The 22433-nt window shown below is 35.9% G+C and overlaps 1 protein-coding gene across 4 annotated transcripts in view; it reads left to right on the top strand.

Moving 5' to 3' along the window:
- METTL15 (methyltransferase like 15) overlaps nt 1–22433 on the top strand; it is a 148295-nt gene that overhangs the window by 97036 nt on the left and 28826 nt on the right. For all 4 annotated transcript variants that reach the window (XM_045577551.1, XM_036427579.2, XM_036427577.2 and 1 more), the window contains exon 4: nt 20812–21003. In XM_045577551.1, the coding sequence (XP_045433507.1) occupies nt 20812–21003 (192 nt within the window). The remainder of the gene's footprint in view (nt 1–20811; nt 21004–22433) is intronic.

The raw sequence follows: 22433 nt of genomic DNA, 5'->3' as shown, positions 1-22433 counted from the left end.
CATTATGCATCTTTGGAATATAAAGCACATGTATAATATATTATATATACACACAGACTCTTTTGAGATGAAAAATGTGTAGGATGAGTTCCAAAGTACTATATTTCTTACAAAGTATTATAGTATTGCACATTGGTTAAAAGTGGAGGTGGTAACAGAGCAAACAGAGTTAGAACCTCAGGCTGCCACTTTCTCTGACAACAAATAGATTATTTCAAAATTCTGAGTCAGTTTACTGACCTATAAAATAGGAATAGTAATAACTTTCTCAAAGTTTTTTGTTTTGTAAGGATTACATGAAATAACAACTATAAAGTCCTTAACTCAATGTCTGGCACATAGTATAACTCCATAAATGGTGACTATTATTTATGCTATTGGACCTGGTCACTCTTTTCTGTAGGGGGAATATGGAATAGTGTCTAATAACATAGGCTTTAAAACCTGCACTTTAGTCCTGGGTTAGTGTCCGATCTCTACTATTTACGAGCTATATAACCTTTAATCTTAACTTTGCTGCCTCAGTGTCTCCCTATGTGTAATATGAGGGAATATAATAGGACCTATCTTAGATGTTTTGCTTATATGCTTTCATATATGCTTTAATATATGAAAGGTTCTTAGAACAGTGTCTGACATATAGAATGGGTTCAATAAATGTTAGTTATTATTATACAAAAATTGCTAAATCTGAACGTCCCAGTATTTTAGAGGCATTTTAAATTCATCCCTGACATTTCATAATGACTAAACAGGCCCAGCTAGAAATGGTTTGCATGAAGACACACAGCATTTCTGGACATTTTGGTATGTAGCCCAGTTATCTTTCCAATAGCCTTTCAGTAAATATTTATTGTAAACTCATGTAACTAAAATAATTGACACCAAAATCTTAATAATTTTAAGTACTTTTTGCAAAATCATGTTATTTCAGTTTTGTTGTTGGATTATTTTAAAGTTGTGATGGGTTGAGGTATTTCTGATTCAGGATTAATATTTGGATTGTTCCTGTTCTCATGCATATAATAAGTTTTTCATCAAGCAGATAATCTCAGTCTCATGATACCTGAAGTGACCTAACCATTCATATTGGTGACATAGATATCTCTAATTCCATTTCTTTACTGCCTCCTCCTTCTCAGGGGTGGATGCTAAAACTAGAGCAATGAATAGACTTTTCTCCTGCATGCCATTCTATTTTTTTTTTAGGTGTATACATAGCTCGAGGATTACTATATTAAGAAGTTGTTGAATCAGTTTCATCACAGAGATGAGCAAATAGATGCCCTGAATCAACCTCTCCAAGCTATCTATAGTAATACTTTGACATCTTGGTCTTGGGGTTGACCTGAGTTTAATTCTTAGCGTTACCACTATAGCTGTGTAACCTTGAGCAATTGACTCATTAAATACTTATTGAGTGCCCATTCTATTCCTATTATGGTGCTAGGTAATCACATAAAAAGATGTATAAAAATTATCTTCAAAGTTTTAATAATTATATATGGAGGATAAAGGTTTTACATTATTATATCATTTATAAGATTGTGATGAAGGTTAAAATGTGATCACCTAAGGTAAAAACATTTTGTGAATCATTAAGTTGGGCACTATTATCTACTGTGAGGTATTTGAAAGCAGGGACTAGGTGTTTCTTTTGTTGGCCTAATATTTAACATAGTACCCAATACACAGAAATGTTCAGAAAATGTCTAAAGCAGACTGATTTTCTTTAAAACTAGAGGCCTGGTGCATGAATATGTGCACGAGTGGGGTCCCTCGGCCTGGTCTGTGGGATCAGGCTGATACTGGCTTTCTAACATCCCCTGAGGGGTCCCGGATTGCAAGAGGGCACAGTCCATCCCTGAGGACATACATCGTTGTAACCAGAGGACTGCCTGTATTTATATTTGCAGTGTTATCAGGAGGCCCTACTTTCTGCAATGTAATATAGGGTTTAAATGAAAAGAAATTATAAAATTGATTAAATCTATTATGACCAAGAACTAGTATTATTTTTATGGAGCCATTGCCACAATTAGTCTCTGGGTTTTAAAATAATTTAATATGTCATATATAGATATATTTAGTGGCTGAATATATATATATATTTCTAAACTTTAATAATCTTTGAATAATAAAATGTAATTGGCATAGTATTTAAGTCCTTAAAATATTTTAATTATTTCATCAGTATATGCTTATTAATGTTATTAAATAGATTAGAAGTATAAACTTTAGCACACTAGACCACATCTAAAAATCTTTCATGCTTTGTATTTCAAGTTAAGATTGTAAGAAATAAGACTGTGCTCACAGCCCACAAAGGGATTGACCGACCTAGAGTGCCAAGCTCAGGTGACTGGGGAGGCTGAGCCACTGGGCCTTATAGGACACCTACTATACAAGGCCATTCTGTCAACTCAAGGAGAAATAGCAGCTCTACCCAATAAATAGAAACGAACACAGGGAAGCATCCAAAATGTGGAGACAAAGGAACATGCCACAAATGAAAGAAATGGAAGAAAGCAAACTACAGGATATAGAGTTCAAAACAAGTTATGAAGTTAAAGAATCTTTCAGAAACCTCCAAGGGACTTAGTGAGATCTTCAAGGATCTTAGTGAGAATGCCAAAAAATGCAAAAGGACCAGTCAGAAACTAAGCATACACTGACTGAAATAAAGTATACTACCAATATACAGGGATTCAACAGTAGAGTAGAGAATTCTGAGAATTAAATCAAACAATTTGAAACATGAGGAAGCAAAAAACACCCAACCAGAAGAGCAAAAAGAAAAAAGATATTGTAAGGAGCCTCTGGGACAACTTCAAGCATATCACTATTTGCATTATGGATGAAAGAAATAGACTTATAAGTTCAAGAAGCACAGAGAGTCACAAACAAGAGGAACCAAAGAGGACCACACTGAGACACATCATACTTAAAATGCCAAGGACTAAAGACAAAGAGAGAATCTTAAAAGTAATGAGAAAAGCAGTTAGTTACCTATAAGCAAATGCCCATACAATTGTCAGCTGATTTCTCACCAGAAACTATGCAGGCCAGAAGGGAGTGGCAAGAAATACTCAAAGTGATGAATAGCAAAGTCAACTAAGATTCCTCTACCCAGCAAAGCTATCATTTAAAATTGAAGGTCAGATAAAGAGCTTCACAAATAAAAAAAGCTAAAGGAGTCCATCACCACCAAACTAGTATTATAAGAAATGTCGAACGGTATTCTTTAAGAAAAGGAAGAAGAAGAAAAAAAGATTAAAAATATGAACAATAAAATGGCAACAAATACATAGCTATCAACAATTGAATCTAAAAAATCAAAATAAACGAATGAGAAATCTAATGAACGGAATAAACTGGGGAATAAAATAGAATCAGAGGCATGGAAATGGAACAGACTTACAATTCTCTCAGGGAAGGGGGACAGAAAAAGATAAAGATCTTGTATGCATATATGCATTACCTATGAACCCAGACCATTGGGTGGTGTAGACTTAGGACAGGGCAGGAACCAGGTGGAGGGAGGCAATGAGAAAAGAAAAGAGGAACATCTACAATATGCTCAACAATAAAGATTTAAAAAAAAAAAAAAAAAAAAAAAGATTAACCCAGGGGTGGAAAAAAAATGTAGGAAGTCAGTAAGTCTAACCTGTGTTGCTCAGTGGTTGAGCTGGAGGTCATAGTTCATTTCCCAGTCAGAGCACATGCCTGGTTGCAGGTTCGATCCTCGGTAGGGGCCATGCAGAAAGCAGCTAATCAGTGATTCTCATTATTGATGTTTCTACACCTCTCTCCCTCTTCTGTGAAATCAATAAAATGTTTTAAAAAAATGTAGGAAGTGAAATATTAGAAATATTGTAAACCAAAACATATCAGTATTGAACATTAATGTGACCCCAAAAATCAAATTCTAGAGATTATTCTGACTTTGTACTTCCAGCCTTGCACCTGATCACCCTTTTGAAAAGTAACAGTGCTCCAGATATACATAAACTAAATTCATGCTTAGTTTAGGAGATTACCTCCCAACATTCTTTTAAAATGAGAGATGATACACAGTAGTCAAAGGAATAAAACTTAGCAACTGAAAAGTCCAGAAGAGCCCTTTTGGAGACAGGTTATTGGAAAATAGTATGGCTAAAAGAAATTTTCTTCTGACACACACTCAGCTAAGTAATTTGCATTTACAGAGGCAATGAATTTTTCTTACTCCCTCTGAACTTTAAATAAAAAAAAAAAGCAATGAAATTCCACTAAAATCTCACACTATCCATTTTAAGTTTTAATGAACATTTTTCAAGAGGTCAGAAAGGTCATGTTTTCTTTTCCTTAGAATAAAACCAGTAGCTCTTTGCCATAATCTTTTTGTCATATTACATAATGACCACACTGAGGCTTGAAGCTAATGAGAACTGCCACCCGGAGAAAAATCCACATGCCTTTTCCTTCTCTGATGCTCCACTTGAATATGCTAGTGAGTACTCAATTCTGCTAGAAAATTCGGTATGTCTTCCTAAGGCATCAATTTGACTGGTTAAGGTCAACATTATTTTATAATTAAATATTATTTTATATGAAAATAAATGCAAGTATATCAGAGTAGTTAAAATGCACATTAATTAAAAAAATCAAATGTCAGATTTAATGGTCTGAATTTTGAGCTAATGATTGCTCTTTTAATTTGAAAACCACTGCTGACTTCCATCAGACATTTTCTCTTTATTTATTTACATTTTAATATATATTTTTGATTTGAGAGAGGAAGAGAGAGGGAGATAGAGATAGAAACATCAATGAGAAGAGAGAAATATTGATTGACTGCCTCCTGCATGCCCGACAGAGGGGATCAAGCCTGCAACCTGGTTATGTTCCCCGACCAAGCATTGAACTGTGACCTCCTGGTTCATAAGTCAACATTCAACCATTGAGCCACACCAGCCGGGCTTCCCTTTGTTTTTAAATACTTGGTTGTATTGAGTGATTTTATTTCTTTATTTAAAACTTAATTTAAGGTGCCATTTTATCTATCAAAAGAGATGAGGGTGATTTGGTCATTGTAGATGTACACACTTGGAGTTAGGACAGTTATTATGTGACAGATTAGTACCCCCACACCACTTTGTGCTGGTGACCTGGCTGCTGGAATTTCTCTCTTCTCTCTGGGAGGGAGAAGCATACACACCTACTTCCTAAGTCTTAGTGTTCCTAGTAATTTCATCTCTCACCTTATGTGAAAGCATTATCCTTTACCATAATAGTAAGCATTTAATTTTTCTTACTCATATACTTTATGCTTGTTGTTTATATACTATTCAATATATAATAAAAGGCTAACATGCAAATCTACTGAACAATGGAACAACTGGTCACTATGATGCTCACTGACCACCAGGGGACAGACACTCAACCCAGGACCTGCCCCCTGGTAGTTAGTGCGTTCCCACACGGGGAGCACCGCTTAGCCAGAATCCGGTCTCTGCGGCAGTACTAAGGACGCCTAAAGGGATGTTTGCCTGCTGGCTGACATCAGTAGGACATTCCTCGAGGGCTCCCAGGCTATGAGAGGGCATGGGCTGGGCTGAGGAACCCCTTTGCCCCCACCACCAAGTGCCTGAATTTTGTGCACTGGGCCTCTAGTTTAATTTATCAAAACTATCATCAGCATCAAGAGTTTACCATTCCTCATAGTCTGTGTACAAATGCTTAAACCTCTTTTATTTTTGGCTGTATCTATTCATTGCTCCTTAGAAAGTGCTATGAATGAGAAGCATTCAGGAAAATCCCTCACATGTAGCATACGTCTTGATGTTTAAAATTGGTAATTAAACACCCATAATTCCAGATGATTGTGATATTCACTCTTAATTAGATACCTCTTGATTAAGTGATTTGGCCCCTTCAGATCTAGATAAAGGCAGTCATCTAAACACCCTGAATTGACAATGCCAAATATTTAAAACAATGTCAAAGTCGTGATAGAATTTCCTGAATAACCAATAGAATCATTGGTATATTTTGGCAGTGTATATGCATGGCAATTATTTAGAAACTGAATTCATCTAAATTACTTTCAGAAGATGTAAGTTTTAGAAAGTGCTGCCCAGAAAGATAGACACTTATTATTCCAGTTGTCACACTCAGCTTTATAGAAAATTAGGTAAGAAGATAGAATGGAGTGAAGTTATCCACTATACAGGAGCCAAACATATTATAAATCAAGGAAGGAGCATCTTAAAGGCATTTTGCAATTGCAATATGATAATTGTTTCCTAGAAAAACACAGACTGTACATAAAAGAAATCTTTTTGTGTACAAAATATAATACCCTTTTTCTCAGACATTTTGAAGAATACTCCAAAATGGAATTTTGTTTAAATACTATTGTGACTGAAATTGGACTGGTGACCCTTTGGTGCATGGGTCAATGCTCACCGAACTGAACCACACCAGCCAGGGCACATGCAAGCAGCTGATTGATGTTTCATTCTCACATGGATGTTTATTTTACCATCTCCCTTCCTCTCTAAAATAAATAAAAATATTAATTTGTATTGTGATTGTAATACCATCCTTCAGAGTAAAGTCCTTTAAGGTTGTCTTCTTTAGTGAATTAAATATTGACCATAACTGAGTTCCCTAGATTTGATTGGTATGAATTGTGAGTTTTATTTTCTGTCTTAATAGAACATGATAGCATTTTTTTTCTTTTTTAAGTACCTCCATGATATTGTGGGTGGCAAGGTATCATAAACTTAAAATACACTTTTTAAAATTAATTGGCTGTGGTTATAAGGTGGATCCAGGAAACTTGTCATAACTCTTGGAAATGTGAAAAAACTCATGTCTAAAATTTATGTCCTCATAACAATTATATAAAATTAAACTTATAGGATACATACTACATAATCATTTCTTCCTCTAAAGCCTGTCTATGTATCTTACATTTCTTCCTTAGCATTTGATTACATTTATGTATGATGGAAAGAACATTGAGTTAATACTAAGTGTTCTCATTTTGATGCCTTAAACATATATTAAAGTTTCCCAAAATCATCACCATCTTTATCCAAGAAAAAGTTTGTTGCACACTTGTAGTTTTTTTTAGGAGCTACATATAAAAAAAAGTATAACGGAATCCATATGATCCTAAAGAAACTTAGGTTTTTGTTTCAGAGGCATCAGGATACCTACATAAAAAAATAAATAATATTAAAAAGCAGCCCGGAGTATGTGCCAAATGAATCAGTAAGCTATATAGCAGTCTAGAAGAAGAAATTATCACCAAGCATTTAACAGTACAGTATTGTATGACAGAGGAAGGGAGATGGACAGGAAGAGAACAAATAAAATGAATATTAATTGGGGGTGGGAGGAATGGGATTTAAACACTAAGGATATAAATGTTTTTAGTGAGATGTTTTCTGTCTGCTATAGACAGAATTAGAAGTCTTTGAATATATTGATTTTGATTGCCCCCTGGTCAATAAACTCAGTAATCATTGGGATTTTGTCTGTTTTGTTTGTATCCCAGGTGTCTAGAACAGTGCCTGACGTTTAGCATTTGTTCAGTAGGTATTCATTTGTTATTCTTTTTTTGTAGTTGAGCACTAGATATGAATTTCTGAGCTATTTTTATAACTCACGGTAGCCATAAGATTATCTGTTACCTATTAGTGAGTAGAAAAGTTATGAGGCTTTCCAGAACAGAGGAAGATGACTCTACTGAATAAATTTTGAAAGGATTACTGAGAGATAGAAATACAGCTGCATTTTATCATTTCTGAAATGTATTTTATTCAAGGTGTGAGTTGTGAATCAATGACTGAACCAATTTTTAAAAAGTATTTCCTGAAGGGAAAGAAAATGGCCAGTAAAAAATATTCTATTAAAGATTTTGAGCAAGGATATCTTTTAATGATGTTTAAAAGTGATCATAATTAATATGAAAATTAAAACAGCTTGGAGATATATATAAACTATGTCTTCAAAGAGCTGTGTGTGGTATGGTAAACATTAACATATCAAAATGTGAATAGTTCTCAAACTATAACAGGGGCATGGTGAAATGGGAGGAGAAATATAGCCCACTATAGGCACATAAAAGAAGTTGGAGAAAAATTCTTTGTAGTTAAAAGGTTACAGCCTGTATGCCCTGCATTTAATATGTTTGTGCAAATCCTTGCCATTGCTTCCAAATCCCAACTAGCAGTTATCAGATGATAACCAATGTATCTAAGGGAAGAAAAGCAACTTGGAGCAGAGGGAGAGAGGTAACATTTATTGAGGGCCTTCCTATGCCTAGGCATTTTCGTAGATATTCTCATGCACATTAATTAAAAGCTCTGTGAGATTGAAGTTGCTCTGTTGTCTGCATAGTACAAATGAGGATTCTGAGTCTTGAGGGAATAAATAATTAGAAAGTTAATAGTCTGATTCAATCTGACTTCGGAACTTGTTGAAATATTTATACTACACCAAGCTGCCTCAGAGGGGAAAGACTTAAATACCACGAGATATAGGGAGCTGAAACTGAGGGACATGAAATAACCTATCCAAATACACAGGGGTAATTAGTAGCAGTCAAGATTTAAAGGTAAGCTTGGTGATGCTATTTCCCCTTTCCACTATACCACTGTTGTTTTAGGAAAAAATAAAACATTTGCTTGGTGATTTATGTACATTGTACGTGTACCTTTCTGTATTGTGTGCTCTTATTCATTTTTTCATTCCTGTGTCCAATACCTGGTAGATAATCCTTATTCAGCAAATATTTGAGTGTTGAATCTGCAGACCTATAGGTATGAAGAGGTGACACAACCTTTGAAACAGTTAAAGCATTTTAAAAATATAGACAAATTTGTGGATCATGATGAGGTCATAATAGTGAAGAGTTAGAGTTCTGAAATGGTACTAAATAAATGGAAACTCATGAGGCATTACAGTGTAGTGTTCAAGAACATACACTATGAAGCCAGACTGGACTGGGTTTGCATTCTAATTCCAACACTTAATAATTGACCTTGGTAAGTGACTTCCCTCTCTGTACTTATTTCTTCTTCTGCAGTATGAGTTACATTGTCACCTACCTCACAGGGTTATCATGAGGAGGAAGTGATTTAATATTAGGTCTAGTAATAATTAATGTTGTTTTCTAATACTTTTTTAAATCGAATTTATTTAAACAATACAACAAAATTTAATCAACAATATAGTTGCCATTGTTTTCTACTACTTGTGCCCAATGCTCAGGAAGCATTTTAATCCCTCTGTTGTAAAATTCTTGTGATTTTGATGCAAAAAATTCGGTCAATGCATTTTTGAGGCATTCTTCATTATTACATTTTTTTCCAAGAAGAAAGTTTTGCAAAGAACGAAACAAATGGTAATCGGAAGGGGCAATATCAGGAGAATATGCAGGTTGAGGGAGAACTTCCCATTCCAACTGGCGCAGTTTTTCAGCAGTGATTCTTGCAGTATGCGGTCGTGCGTTATCGTGGTGAAGAATTACACCCTTCCGATTAATCAGCGCGGGTTCTTTTTCTCTTTAAGCTTGGGCTAACCTTTCCAATTGGGCACTATACACTGCACTTGTAATGGTTTGGTTAGATGGTAAAAGTTCATAATGAAGAATTCCTTTAAAATTCCACCAAACACACAACATCACTTTTTTCGCATGCAAGTCAGGTTTTGGCGTGGGCTGCGGAGCCTCATTTTTGTCCAACCATTGAGGCCGCCTTTTCAAATTAACATACAGCACTCATTGTTCATCTCCGGTAACAATTTGCTCTGAAAAAGGCAAACGGTTTTGACGAGAGAGGAGCGAACTGCAAATTGTGACTCTTTGATTACGGTTGTTGTCGGTCAACTCATGAGGAACCCATTTTCCAAACTTTTGGACTTTGCCAAGTGCACGCAATTGATTGGAAATTGTTTTTTGTGAACAATTTAAAGTTGTCACAAGCTCTTGTTGGGTAATTTGAGGATTTTGCACCAAAAGAGCTTGAAGAGCTTCTTGATCAAAATTGGACACACAGCCTCGACCACTCTTGTCATCTAATGAAAAATTTCCCTCGCGAAATTTCTCAAACCAACGCTGGCATTTTCTGGCGCTAACTGCATCTTGACCAAGAGCACTACAGATGTTTTTTGCAGCCTCACTTGCTTTTCTTCCTAATTGGAACTCGTAAAGCATGCAGTGCCGAATATGCTCTTCATCCGCCATCTTCTTAGCCCTAGTTTTGCAACAAAAACCAAACCAAACACAAACTTTTTCAAGCAAAACTTGTTAATTGCACTTCACATGTTCTGTAGATACCACGTGTTTGAAGGTTATGTCAATACAAGTCAACGCCAAGCAAGATTTTAAACGAATGTTTAAAAACGACATTAATTATTACTAACCCATAAGTAAGAAAGCACTCACCAGAGTCTGGCACACAGAAAGCACTCTCCCAATGTTTGTTCTTATCGTTGTTTAAATATGAACTTCACGTTTCATCCACTGTTTTGGCTCCCTCTGAATTGCTTGGTTGGGAGGCTTAATGAAGTGGTAGAAGCAGTCATGGCTCCTCATTTGTGCCTACAGACCAATAAAGCTTAATGACTGGAAAATAGGTAGCATACTGAGATTTCCATGGACCAAGGCTGATACTAATATGAGGAAAACTTGGATCCGCACAGTAAGCAGACCTTCCACCCAGAAAATGATTTGGATTTGGCTCTTACATTCGCTTGTGGAATATTATTAGCTAGGTATGCCCCAGATGCACTCACAAAATGAATGATTCAATGTATGATGAAGTGAACCCTGGATTCAGTTAAGTTCAATGAAACAAACTTTAATTATCTGGTTACTCTTCCTGGAAGCTTCTTAAGACATGTTAGTATTGTTCTGCTTTCTATGTTCTGCTTGTCACTCTGGTCCACATGATCAGAGTTCTCTGCATAGCCATTTGCTAGTTCAGGGCACCCTCATATTTCACTGCAGGGTTCCTGATAATGATTTATGATAGCTAGTGTATAGTTTAGTTGACCTACATCAAGTTGCTTTTGAAGCTGATCCTGGCATAATGCCTTGGTTCCAGTGACTAGTCCAGTTCTAATAAATGTCTAACTTATTCTCTCATGCCTGAATCTCTTCCCATATCCCAGTCCAGGACTGCAGTTTATTCACAACTAGATTATTTGTTCTTTTCAGGAAAAGTCTGGCCAACAGTTAGAAGCCTCCGATTTACTGCCACATTTACTTGATAGTAATATGACCAGGTCCACACACCTGGCTTTCTCACAAACCCCCTATAACCACTTGCCACTCTCTCCCTGATTATCATACACTAGTCCTCTCCAGACCTCTGTGCCACAGACTCCTGCTGGCCTCTGCCCAGATTTGTATTCTGGCACCAGAACCTAGCACCTTAGTCTACTTCTGAATTATATCAATAGCATCAACCACCAGCCACCACTGCATTCCTGTGATGATTTTAAGAGGAAGCTATGCTTTAAAGGACTCAATCAGCAGAGGAGAATCTAGAAAATTAGGGAGAAAACTTTTATTTTCTCCTTACTACTTTTAATTTCACTCCTAAGTACAAAGAGTGTGGTATATTATTTGCAAAAATACCCACTGTAATTTCTCTCTTCTCTGTATGTATTCTTTTGTAATGTTTCCTCTTTTCATCAAGTGGTGAAGTCTATTTTCATAGTCTTGGAATAGGAACTGAGATATGACTCGCTTTGACTAATGGGATAATAGAATATGGGACAAAAGTGCTTGCGAATTGGGGTTGTTCCACTTTGCTACTTTTGGATCTAGACCACTCTGAGGAAACCTGGGCTAGCCGACTAATATCTGGAGACACATGGTTCAGTTATCTTCTTTATCCCAGCCAACTTCTCAACATGTAAGTGAGTTCATGTGAGACTGAGCCTTAATCAACTCACTATAAAAATAATCACCAACTGAGCCCAACCCCAATTGCCAACTGACAGAATATGAGCTAAAAAAGTGTTTTTGTTTTAAACTATTAACTTTTGGGATAGTTTGTCACACAGCAACAGTTAAATGATTCAGAGAGAAATAAGACCATTATTAGTCATTTTTGTGGACTATTTGTATATTTTTGTCAGTTGTGTATTATGGCAAGGTAAATTACTGTACTTGAGATTAAAGGTATATCATGATGTAAAGTGTTTATTTAATATTTTGGGTTAAGACAAAGGAGTGTTAAATCTTACGAGAATAGAAATAATAGTGATGTTTTCCTCCCCTAGTTTATCTTAGAGTTAGTCTCCAAATGCAGAGTTTTTTTGTGAAGAGTTATGTCCAAACTTTACATTTTTAAACTTGTTTTATTCAACAGCCCGTGTGTGTGTGTGTGTGTGTGTGTGTGTGTGTGTGTGTGTGTTTAAATCTGATTCTACACAAATAACTCTTCTCCCTATGAAAAAAAATTATTTATCCCAGGGCAACAAAAAGTGCCTTTTTACATATAGCTTTTTGTAAGCTGTGGAATTTGATGTTTCTAAGGTTAAGATGAATAAGTACTCTCCTTGACTATAAAATGTTCAACCTGTGAGTTGGATCTAGTTTATAATTTTAGGGGTAATTTATCCTTAACCCCTACTATTAGACTATATGCAGTTAGAAGAATGATGAAGTTCCATGTCAATCCTAAATCAAATATACACAGTGCATAGTAGCTACTCTTACATCATAAGTCCCAATACATTCTAGAAAACATTAGTCCTTCATAATAAAATAGATCCATAACATGTACTCCAAGTGCAGTTGACTTGTCAGAGTCAATGTTAATACTAATCATAGTCAAAGAAAAAAAAATGGTCTCCAAAAACTAAGGTATTACTGGTAATCTATTGCTAAGCACATTGACTTTGCTTGGGGTTGGGTTGCAGAACCATTCTCTTATAGCATGTGCTCTGAATCATAAGCTGCATTCTACTTTCAACAGGGGGAGCCAAGGGTAATGACAAAGGATGATGACAGTGATCTGAACAAATTGTGTCCTAGTAGTTATGGCTACATATCCTGGTTTGGCTCTATTTTTGTGACCACCATGATCCTTCCTGGCTAGTTCATACTTTTCTGTTACTTGTTTTATAACATTTGTAAATTGCATATGCAAAAATATTGAAAATTCAAATTTTAAAGAAAGAAGATGGGAGAGGAGAAAGAATGTGAAGAGAGGACCTGAGAGAGAAAAGAGAGGAGAAAGAAAGGCAGAAAAAGAAAAGGGGGCAGGTCATCTGCCTGTCCAGGAAAATTAGCCACAATATAATTACATATCCTATATAATCCTATATAATAAAGAGCTAATATGCTAATTAGACCAGAAGGTGGAATGACCTTCCAGGTGACCTTCTGTAACTACCAGTGGCGGCTGGGGGAGGGCCAGGGAAGGCCACAAGGCAGCCACGGCTGTAAGGGCCCACTCTTACACGATTTTCATGCATCGGGCCTCTAATATAAAATAATTCTCTAGGTTCTGAAGTTAAGGCTAAGTTTTCAACAGATTGGTCAGTAAACTTTGTAAATGATTTCTTTTCTCTGAGAACTGTAGAAACATGAGTGATGTAGCATCAGAAAACTCTGCCTTAAACACATGGTTTACTTTATAGTGTGGCCTCATGTTACTTTTCTTCCATATGATAATCTCATACTTATATGTCATTATGCTGAGTTTTGTACCACAAAGATTACATTTTTGTTATTTACTCATAGTGAGGCAAAAAACAATATGAGTATTGTATACTAAACAGTTATGTTTGAGGGCACTCAAGAATGCAAATATCTCATAAAATATTATTTTTATTTTATAAGTATATTAGTGTCATGCAGGATAGTAGCTATACTTTATCTGAGAGTTTTGCTGCAGTGTAAAGATTTCTATGGTTAAAGGTAATATCTTGATTCTAAAAGGACTATAGAAAATATATAGGGTACAGGGCCTGGTTAGTACTTGGATGGGAGAAAATATATAGGCTACAAATTGTACTTAGGTCTGAAACAGTTAAATGAAGCAAAACTGTGCTAGTACAGTTATAGAGGAAACAGGCTTAGCAGTGGTGTACATGAAGAAGAATCCAGGGTATTAGACAGTATAAGTCAACATTGTGAAATAAGCTCTAAAACTGTTTTGATCTTGTGCTGTATTAATATAATAACTAGAACAAGAGGGGCAAGAATTTACTTTATTCTATACTGATCATTATGGCATTTATTATAGATTTAGGAACATCATCAAACTGGAACACATTCAAAAAAGAGCAACTAGCACAGTGAAAGACTTTTTGTATGCAGAATAGCAGAAGAAATTAGTTGTTTTATTTAGAGAAAAGAAGACTTGAGGACCATGATAGCTATAATAGTTATGATGTTTTTCATAGAAGGTTAAAGAAAAACCAAGTCAAGTGGGTTTTGATAATCAAGGTAATTTATGGGTTCATATAACTCAGAAGTTCATAAACAAGTTGGATTAGGTGAGGTTCAATGTAGTGGCCTGGTAATTCTTTCTCTCTACTTTGTCTTTTAAGGTTTGGCTAAAACTACTGCCACCCTTTTCCTTCCTTGGGTCATCATCTCTGCTGGTGATAATCAGGGCTGTGTGCTTCTTTCATATCAGTGAAATTCCGAAAAACTTTTGTTTTTCGAGTAATTCATTGGGAGAAAGAATTTTTCCTTCCAATTTTTAGCAGATATCTCTTGTATCTCATCAGCCAGAGTTGTCACACATGCCAGTCTCTGAACAAATTGCAGAGGCTTTGGACCTAGTGTGTGCAAATTAGCTTAGCTTACCAGAAACCTTTTTCAATTGAGATAGTATATCTATCAGAATTCTCAAGAAAAAAAATCAATACAATATACACACAGACATGTGTGTGTGCATATATATACATATATAAAGAGGTTTATTTCAAGGATTTGGCTCACACAATTGTGGGGACTGGCAAGTCTGAAATTGGTAGGGCAGGCCAGCAGGCTGGAAACTGACATGAGGGAATGTCTTCTTCCTGTGGGAAACCTCAGTTTTTGCTCTTAAATTCTTTCAGCTAATTGGATGAGTCACACCCACATTACTGAAGATAATGATGTATTTTACTTAATATTAAACATATCTACAAAGTACATGACATCAATCTTTAGATGTGTGTTTGATTGAATATTTGAGCATAGCCAATATGAGGTAAATATCATAGATATGCTCAGTCTCTCACAAAATACATGGCTGAAGTTTTGAGATCCTATTGAAACAAAAAGAAGATTGGCAACTAAGAGGAAGGTAACAAATATCACTTACAGTAGCTAATTGTATATATGTGAATGGCTGCCTTGGGTTATAGGCTTTCAGTTGTTTTACATGGACTGATATCAGGGACAATAGAACTAGCAAGGAGACAGCTGTTAAATAAAAGAGAATTAGCTTTAAAAAGCAACACACAAAACTAGTGAATTCTTATTACTGGGTTTTCATGCATTCTGTGCTATGAGGTCTAAAATTAAAGCCAAATATGAGTTCTTGATCTTGGGAGAACTGTGAGACCCCGGAATAGCCTAGCCGTAAGTTCTTCCCACTCTACTCCTACCTACAAGCTTTCATAATCAAATAACCCTCCTTATCAAAGGGATCAAGCACAATATCTGCTTATTCCTGAATAGCAGGTGTCAGTACCCTGCCAGCCATCAAATTATTCAATAAAGTGAATCACATCATCCCATGAGAACCAAGGAGACCCCACTCTCTTGCTACTAAAAAACCTGCTTCTCACAGCCTCTGGTTGTCTACTCTGTTCCTGAGTGTAACCTCCATTTAGCTATGTATGGCATGTGTTATTTTCCTCTCCTGGGCTGTGAGTATATGAGATTAATAGACTCCTGTCCATCTTATCTGTGCAGTGTCAGGTGCCCTGTATTTGGCCATTTCCATAATACTAGAGTGGGAATCCCTTCCTCACCATTGAGTTGAATGGGAGGTGTTTAAAACAATGACTTTTTCCCCCTACCTAGCAGCGATGGTGGAGAGAGAAAATATTCAACATCACTTAAATAATTGGAATGAATGATTTGTGAATTGCCCCCCAACCCCAAGATTCATTTATTTCTCTTTCTAATGCTAGTATTAGCATTCAATCCATACTTTCCAAATACAGGCATACCTCAGAAAGATGCAAGTTTGCTTCCAGATCACTGCAATAAAATGAATAAAATGAAATTTACAGTATGTATATGCAACCGTTTCCCATTGCATATACTGTAAATTTTTTGGTTTCCCAGTTTATACTGTAGTCTATTACATGTACAATAGTATTATGTCTAAAAATCTACATATTATAATTTAAAAATACATTTCTGATAAAGCAAAATGCTTATCATGATCTGAGTCTTCAGCAATTTGGAATCCTTGCCTTATTATCAATGGCTGCTGACTGATCTGGTCAGGTGGTGATTGCTGAATGTTGAGGTGGGGCATTTTCTTAAAATAAGACTACAGTGAAGTTTGATGCATTGATAGACTCTTTTTTTCACAAACAATTTCTTCATAGCATACTATCTTGTTGGTAGCATTTAACCCACAATAGAACTTCTTTAAAATTTGGAGTCAATCTTCCAAACCCTGCTGCTGCTTTATCAACTAAGTTTATGTAATATTTTAAATCCTGTATTATCGTTTTAATAGTCTTCATAATATCTTCACCAGAAGTAGATTCCTTCTCAACAAACCACTTTGCTCATCTAAAAGAAAGCAGCTCATCTATTATATTAAAGTGTTATAACGAGATTGCAGCAATTCAGTCACATCTTTAGGCTCCTTCCTCAGTAATACTTCTTATTCTAGTTCTCTTGCTATTTCTATGACATCTATGGTTACTTCCTCCTCTGAAGTATTAAACCCCTCAAAGTCATCCATGAGGGTTGGAATAAACTTCCAGCCTCCTGTTAATGATGATATTTTGATCTCTTCCTATGAATCATAGGTGTTCTCAATGACATCTAAAATGGTGAATCCTTTTTAGAAGGTTTTCAATTTACCTTGCCCAGGTCCACCAGAGGAATCACTGTGTATGGCAGCTCACAAAATGTATTCCTTAATAAAACTTGAAATTCAGAATTACTCTTTGACCCATGGACTGCAGAATGGTTGTTGTGTTAGCAGGTATGACAACAGCATTAATCTCCTTATATATCCCATCAGAGCTCTTAGGTGACCAGGCAAATTGTCAGTGAACACTAATATTTGATAGGGAATTTTTTTTTCTAAGCAGTTTGTCTCAACAGTGAGCTTAAAATATTCAGTGAACCATATTGTAAGCAGATGTGCTATCATCCAGGCTTTGTTTTCTTTTTAGAGCACAGGCAGAGAAGATTTAGCATAATTCTTAAGGGCCCTATGATTCTTGGAATGGTAAATGAACATTAGCTTCATCTCACACTGACCAGGTGCATTTGCCCCTACCTAGAGAGTCAGCCTGTCCTTTGAAACTTTGAAGCCAGGCATTGACTTTTCCTTTCTAGCTGTTAACATCCAAAGGCCATCAGTTGTTCCTCCTCCACTGAAAATCTGTTGCTTAGTCTAGCTACCTTCATTAATTATGTTAACAAGATCTGGATAATATGCTGCTACACCTGCACTTTTGTGTTATGGAGATGGCTTTTTCCCATAAACTTCATGAACCAACCTCTGGTAGCTTCAAACTTTTCTTTTTCAGTTTCCTCACCTCTCTCAGCCTTCATGGAATTGAATTGAGATAGGGCCTTGCTCTAGATTAGGTTTTGGCTTAAGGGAATGTTGTGGCTAGACCAGCAGTTGCCAACATTTTAGACCTCACAGACCACCAGTGGTTACGGACCACTGGTTGGTGACCACTGATCTAGACCACTAAAACTTTCTCCACATCATCTATCAGGCTGTTTTAATTTCTTATAATTTGTGTGTTCCACTAGAGTAGCATTTTTAATTTTTTCAAGAACTTTTCCTTTGAATTTACAACTTGGCCAACTGATACAAGAGGCCTACCTTAAGGACTATTTCAGTATTGACATTCCTTCCTCAGTAAGCTTAATCATATATAGCTTCTCACTTAAAGTGAGAGATGAATAATTCCTCCTTTCCCTTGAACACTCGGGGAACATTGTAGGGTAATTAATTGGCTGCATAATTTCAATATTGTTGTGTGTCACAGAATAAGAATATCCAACGAAAGAATATGAGATGGGAGAATGGCTTGTCAATGGAGCAGTCAGAACACACATATTTATTAATAAAGTTCACCATCTCACATCGGTATGATTTGTGGCATCCTAAAACAATTACTAGTACAATAGTAACATCAGACATCACTGACCACAGATTACTGTAAAAAATATAATAATAACGAAAAAGTTAAAATATTACAAAAATTATCAAAATGTAGTGACACAGAGACACCAAATTGGCACATGCTATTGGAAAAATGGCACTGCTATGTTTGCTGAATGCCAGGTTGCCAGAAAACTTTAATTAAAAAAACAAACAAAAAAACAGTATCTGCAAAGCACAGTAAACAAGGTGCAATAAAACGAGTATGCTTATACAGACGTAACAATTTGTTTATCTGTCCACTGTTAGTTATCACCTATCAGATCGTTATGCATACTATTTATTCATTTCTTCCTTTCAGCTCATAGCTCAGAATGTCATGCCTTTTTAATCATTTTATTAATCTTTATATACCTCCAAATAATTGGTGAATGAATCTGAAAATGGCTGGCTGCATTAAAATTTAAAACATGCACACACACACACACACACACACACACACAATGATCTGTGAATTTCTTCTTAAATGACATAATACAAGGTGTCTCCCCCAATATGTATACACACACTTTGAATAGTTATAAAGGCAGTGTTTATTAAAATACATTTTATTTTCCGAATTGAGCTATCAGCTGTTAAAGTGTATATACATTTTTTGGGATACCCTGTATATGCATAAAACATAATTATGATTCCCCAACACTACCAAAATCCACACTCACCCCATTCACCTATAGATGGAGAGAATGAGGTCTTGGGAATGTTGCCCAATTTTTCTCTTCTCATTCCCTTTCCAAATGCATGCCAGTTGCCCTAAGGCTTCAGAAGATCCCTGAAGGCAGCATTTTATTTTCTGTAGGAAGGAGAACTAGTATAGCTGCAAGGTGATCCCAACTTCTTGCCAATCTGTTGATTTTTGAATGCTCATTCACTCCAGATTCCCTGTTGAGAGCTAAAACATTGCTTCTGCAAGAAGGCATTTATTTTAGGTACACTTTCGTTCTTCAGATGTGCAGCTTCATAGCATTGATATTGTAAATTATAGGGAAAATGTGGAGAAAGTTAACATGGTTGGTTTAAAGATGTTTGACATCTTTTTCTGGTGATTTCTGTTTTATTATGTATTGTATTTAAATTGGCTTACTCATTAAATTTATGAGATTGTAATTGGCATACATCACTGTATAAGTTTAAGTTGTACAGTATAATTATTTGACTTATATATACTGTACCTTGGAATGAGAGTTCTTAGGAGTTACTTTCTTTTTAATCCTCACCTGAAGACGCATTTATTGACTTTTTCAAAGAGAGAGAAATAAAAACACTGATGTGAGAGAGAAAAATCCATTGTCTGCCTTCCATTTGTGCCTGACCCCACAACCCAGGTATATGCCTTGACCAGTAATTGAACCTGTGACGTTTAGGTGCATGGGATGACGCTCCAACCAACTGAGCCACATCGGCCAGGGCAGGAGTTACTTTCTTAACAGCTTTCATATATGCCATACATCAGTGTAAACTGCCAGTAGTTATCAGTTGTACAAACATCCCCAGTACTTACTTAACTGAAATTTATACCTTTTGACCAGCTTCATCCAAATTTTCTATCCCATCCCTCGCCTCTAATAACCATGAATCTGATCTCTTTTTCTATGAATTTGGGTTCCTCTCTCTTTTTTTAGATTCCACATTTAAATATGATCATAAATAATTTGTCTTTCTTAACTATTTTATTTAGCATTATTTCACCCATGTTGTTGCAAATGTCATGATTTTCTTATTTTTTTATGGCAGAATAATAGTTTGTAACTTTTTATCCATTCATTCACTGATGGGCACTTAAGTTGTTTCCATGTCATGGCTATTATAAATAATGCTGTTATAAACATGTGGGGGGATGCAGATAACTGTTCACAATGGTGTTTTCATTTCCTTTGGTTATATTCTTATAAGTGGAATTGCTGAATCACATGGTAGGTCTAATTTTATTTTTTTTAGGAACCTCTATACCATTGGCTATATTAGTTTACATTCACATAACAGTACACAAGGGTTTTCTTTTCTCCACATCCTTACCAGGATTTGTTATCTCTAAATTTATTCTTTTTATAGATTTATATATGCTTCTTTTCTTGACACATAGATTTAATATTTTTTAAAGAAAAAAAATGAAATACCTGGTTTGATGAAGAAGATTTTTTAATTTATCAACTTATTGTATACCTTCACAAAGGTATAAAACAAATTGTGTTCATTAGCAAGAATAAAATTACATTAAATCAACTCTGGTGTTAGAACCATAGATCCAGAGTTTCCATACCTATCTTTCTTTATATGGTATTAAGCGTGCAGTCGGCACTTAGAAAATATGTATTGGTTAAATCATTTAATAATAGGATGTGCTGCTTCCATTGACCATAGACCTTAGAAAAGACTTTTGTGTAACAGCAGTGTTTTCTCCATCTCCTGGGTTTGTCCACAGTAAACAGATCCAAGCTATGCTAGGCCAGTTCAGCCAGGCCGAAGGCTTATTAATGAAAGCTGGAGTGCAGCCAGGGACGTTGGATGGAGTTCTTTTCGATCTTGGATGTTCCTCCATGCAATTTGATGCTCCTGAAAGAGGTTTTTCCCTTCGGAATGATGGCCCTTTGGACATGAGAATGGATGGTGACAGGTGAGTATCAATAAAGCATTTCTCCACACAACAAGAAATCGATTTCTCAAAGGCACTATGAATTTAATTTCCCTTTAAGACTGCAGAATTCCCATTACACACCCACACCCAATACTATCCATATATAATAAATCAGTTTTGTTTGATACTCATTAAAGTTTTTAGTGTTTCTCTAGTTTGGGAATTCTGAAAGAAAAACTATTGCTGTCTACACAAACTAGTGAGGAGGATAACTTTCACACTGATTATCTTTTTTTATGGATAATCGTGCTTTGATATGACCTTTTAACAGAGATTGTGACCCATACTTGTCAGAATCTTTTTGTTCTCAGTCTTAAACCTTCTTTTGCTCAAGTTGGCATTCATAGAATGAAGGATGTGATTATAAAAGAAAATAATAAAAATCTTCCAAAAACCAGTGACTATTATAATAGTGAAGGTCAAATATTTTTTCATGTTTGGAGATTGAGGTTTAGCAGAGGTACTCAAATCTCAAGCAAATTTTGGTTGTTCTTGATGTCTTGCTAAGAGGATGCCTTCTGAAATACAATGAACAAAGCTTCTAGTTAATAATAGTAAACCCTCACATTGTTAACGTAAAAATTTGTCAGCAAATTTTAGTGTGAGAGTCAAGGATTCTTGAGATGCTCCCCTAAGAACATGAAAATTAGATTGCCTTTGTGAATTAAACTCTTAATATGTAATGGATGAGATTAGAGTTGAGAAAATATCTTAAAAAGCCGGTAGGTTTCTATTGAGCTAGCATAGACTGTAACTTAGCCACAGATATTAACAGATCTGAAGAAAATATGTGCCATTCAGAAAGTGGGAGTTGGTTCACATGAATTTATAGAAAAAGAAGAGTCAGAGATGTAACCAAGTGCATTGCTAATCCAAGTGGTGTTATGGGAGAGGGAAAGTGATCAGTCAAATTATGGAGGCTGATATGTCCCTGTGTTGAATGTGGATACAACAGGCTTTCTTAACCTGTTGCCATTGAACATTAGAATCTTACAGCATAGCCCAAATTCAACAACCGCTTTTAGACTATGATAATGTTTCATGTAGCAGAAAGAAATTCACAGTTTAAGGACCTGTGGGTATATCTGGGTTGTCAGGTGTAGTCTTCACTATAAGGTAGGGGTGTCGAACTCAATCAGAGAAGGGGCCAAAATCTAAAATCCAGCCTAAATCGCGGGCCGAATGGTTTACTGAACAGTCATAAACTGTCATTGTGATGGAAACGCAGCGGAGTGCAGTGATGACAGCGCGGTGCGGGCCACATTGCAAGGCCTGGCGGGACGGATTTGGCCCGCGGGCCTTGTGTTTGACACATGTGCTATAAGGAAAAAATAAATTCACACTTAGGTTAATATTTCCTTTGTAAGTCCCTGATCTCTGGAATACCAATGAAATTCCTTAACCTATTA

Source organism: Pipistrellus kuhlii, unplaced genomic scaffold, assembly GCF_014108245.1.
Source record: "Pipistrellus kuhlii isolate mPipKuh1 unplaced genomic scaffold, mPipKuh1.p scaffold_m20_p_9, whole genome shotgun sequence".
In the NCBI taxonomy this organism is placed as follows: Eukaryota; Metazoa; Chordata; class Mammalia; order Chiroptera; family Vespertilionidae; genus Pipistrellus; species Pipistrellus kuhlii.
Note: the sequence above shows the minus strand (reverse complement) of the source record. Positions and strands in the feature narration are given on the sequence as shown.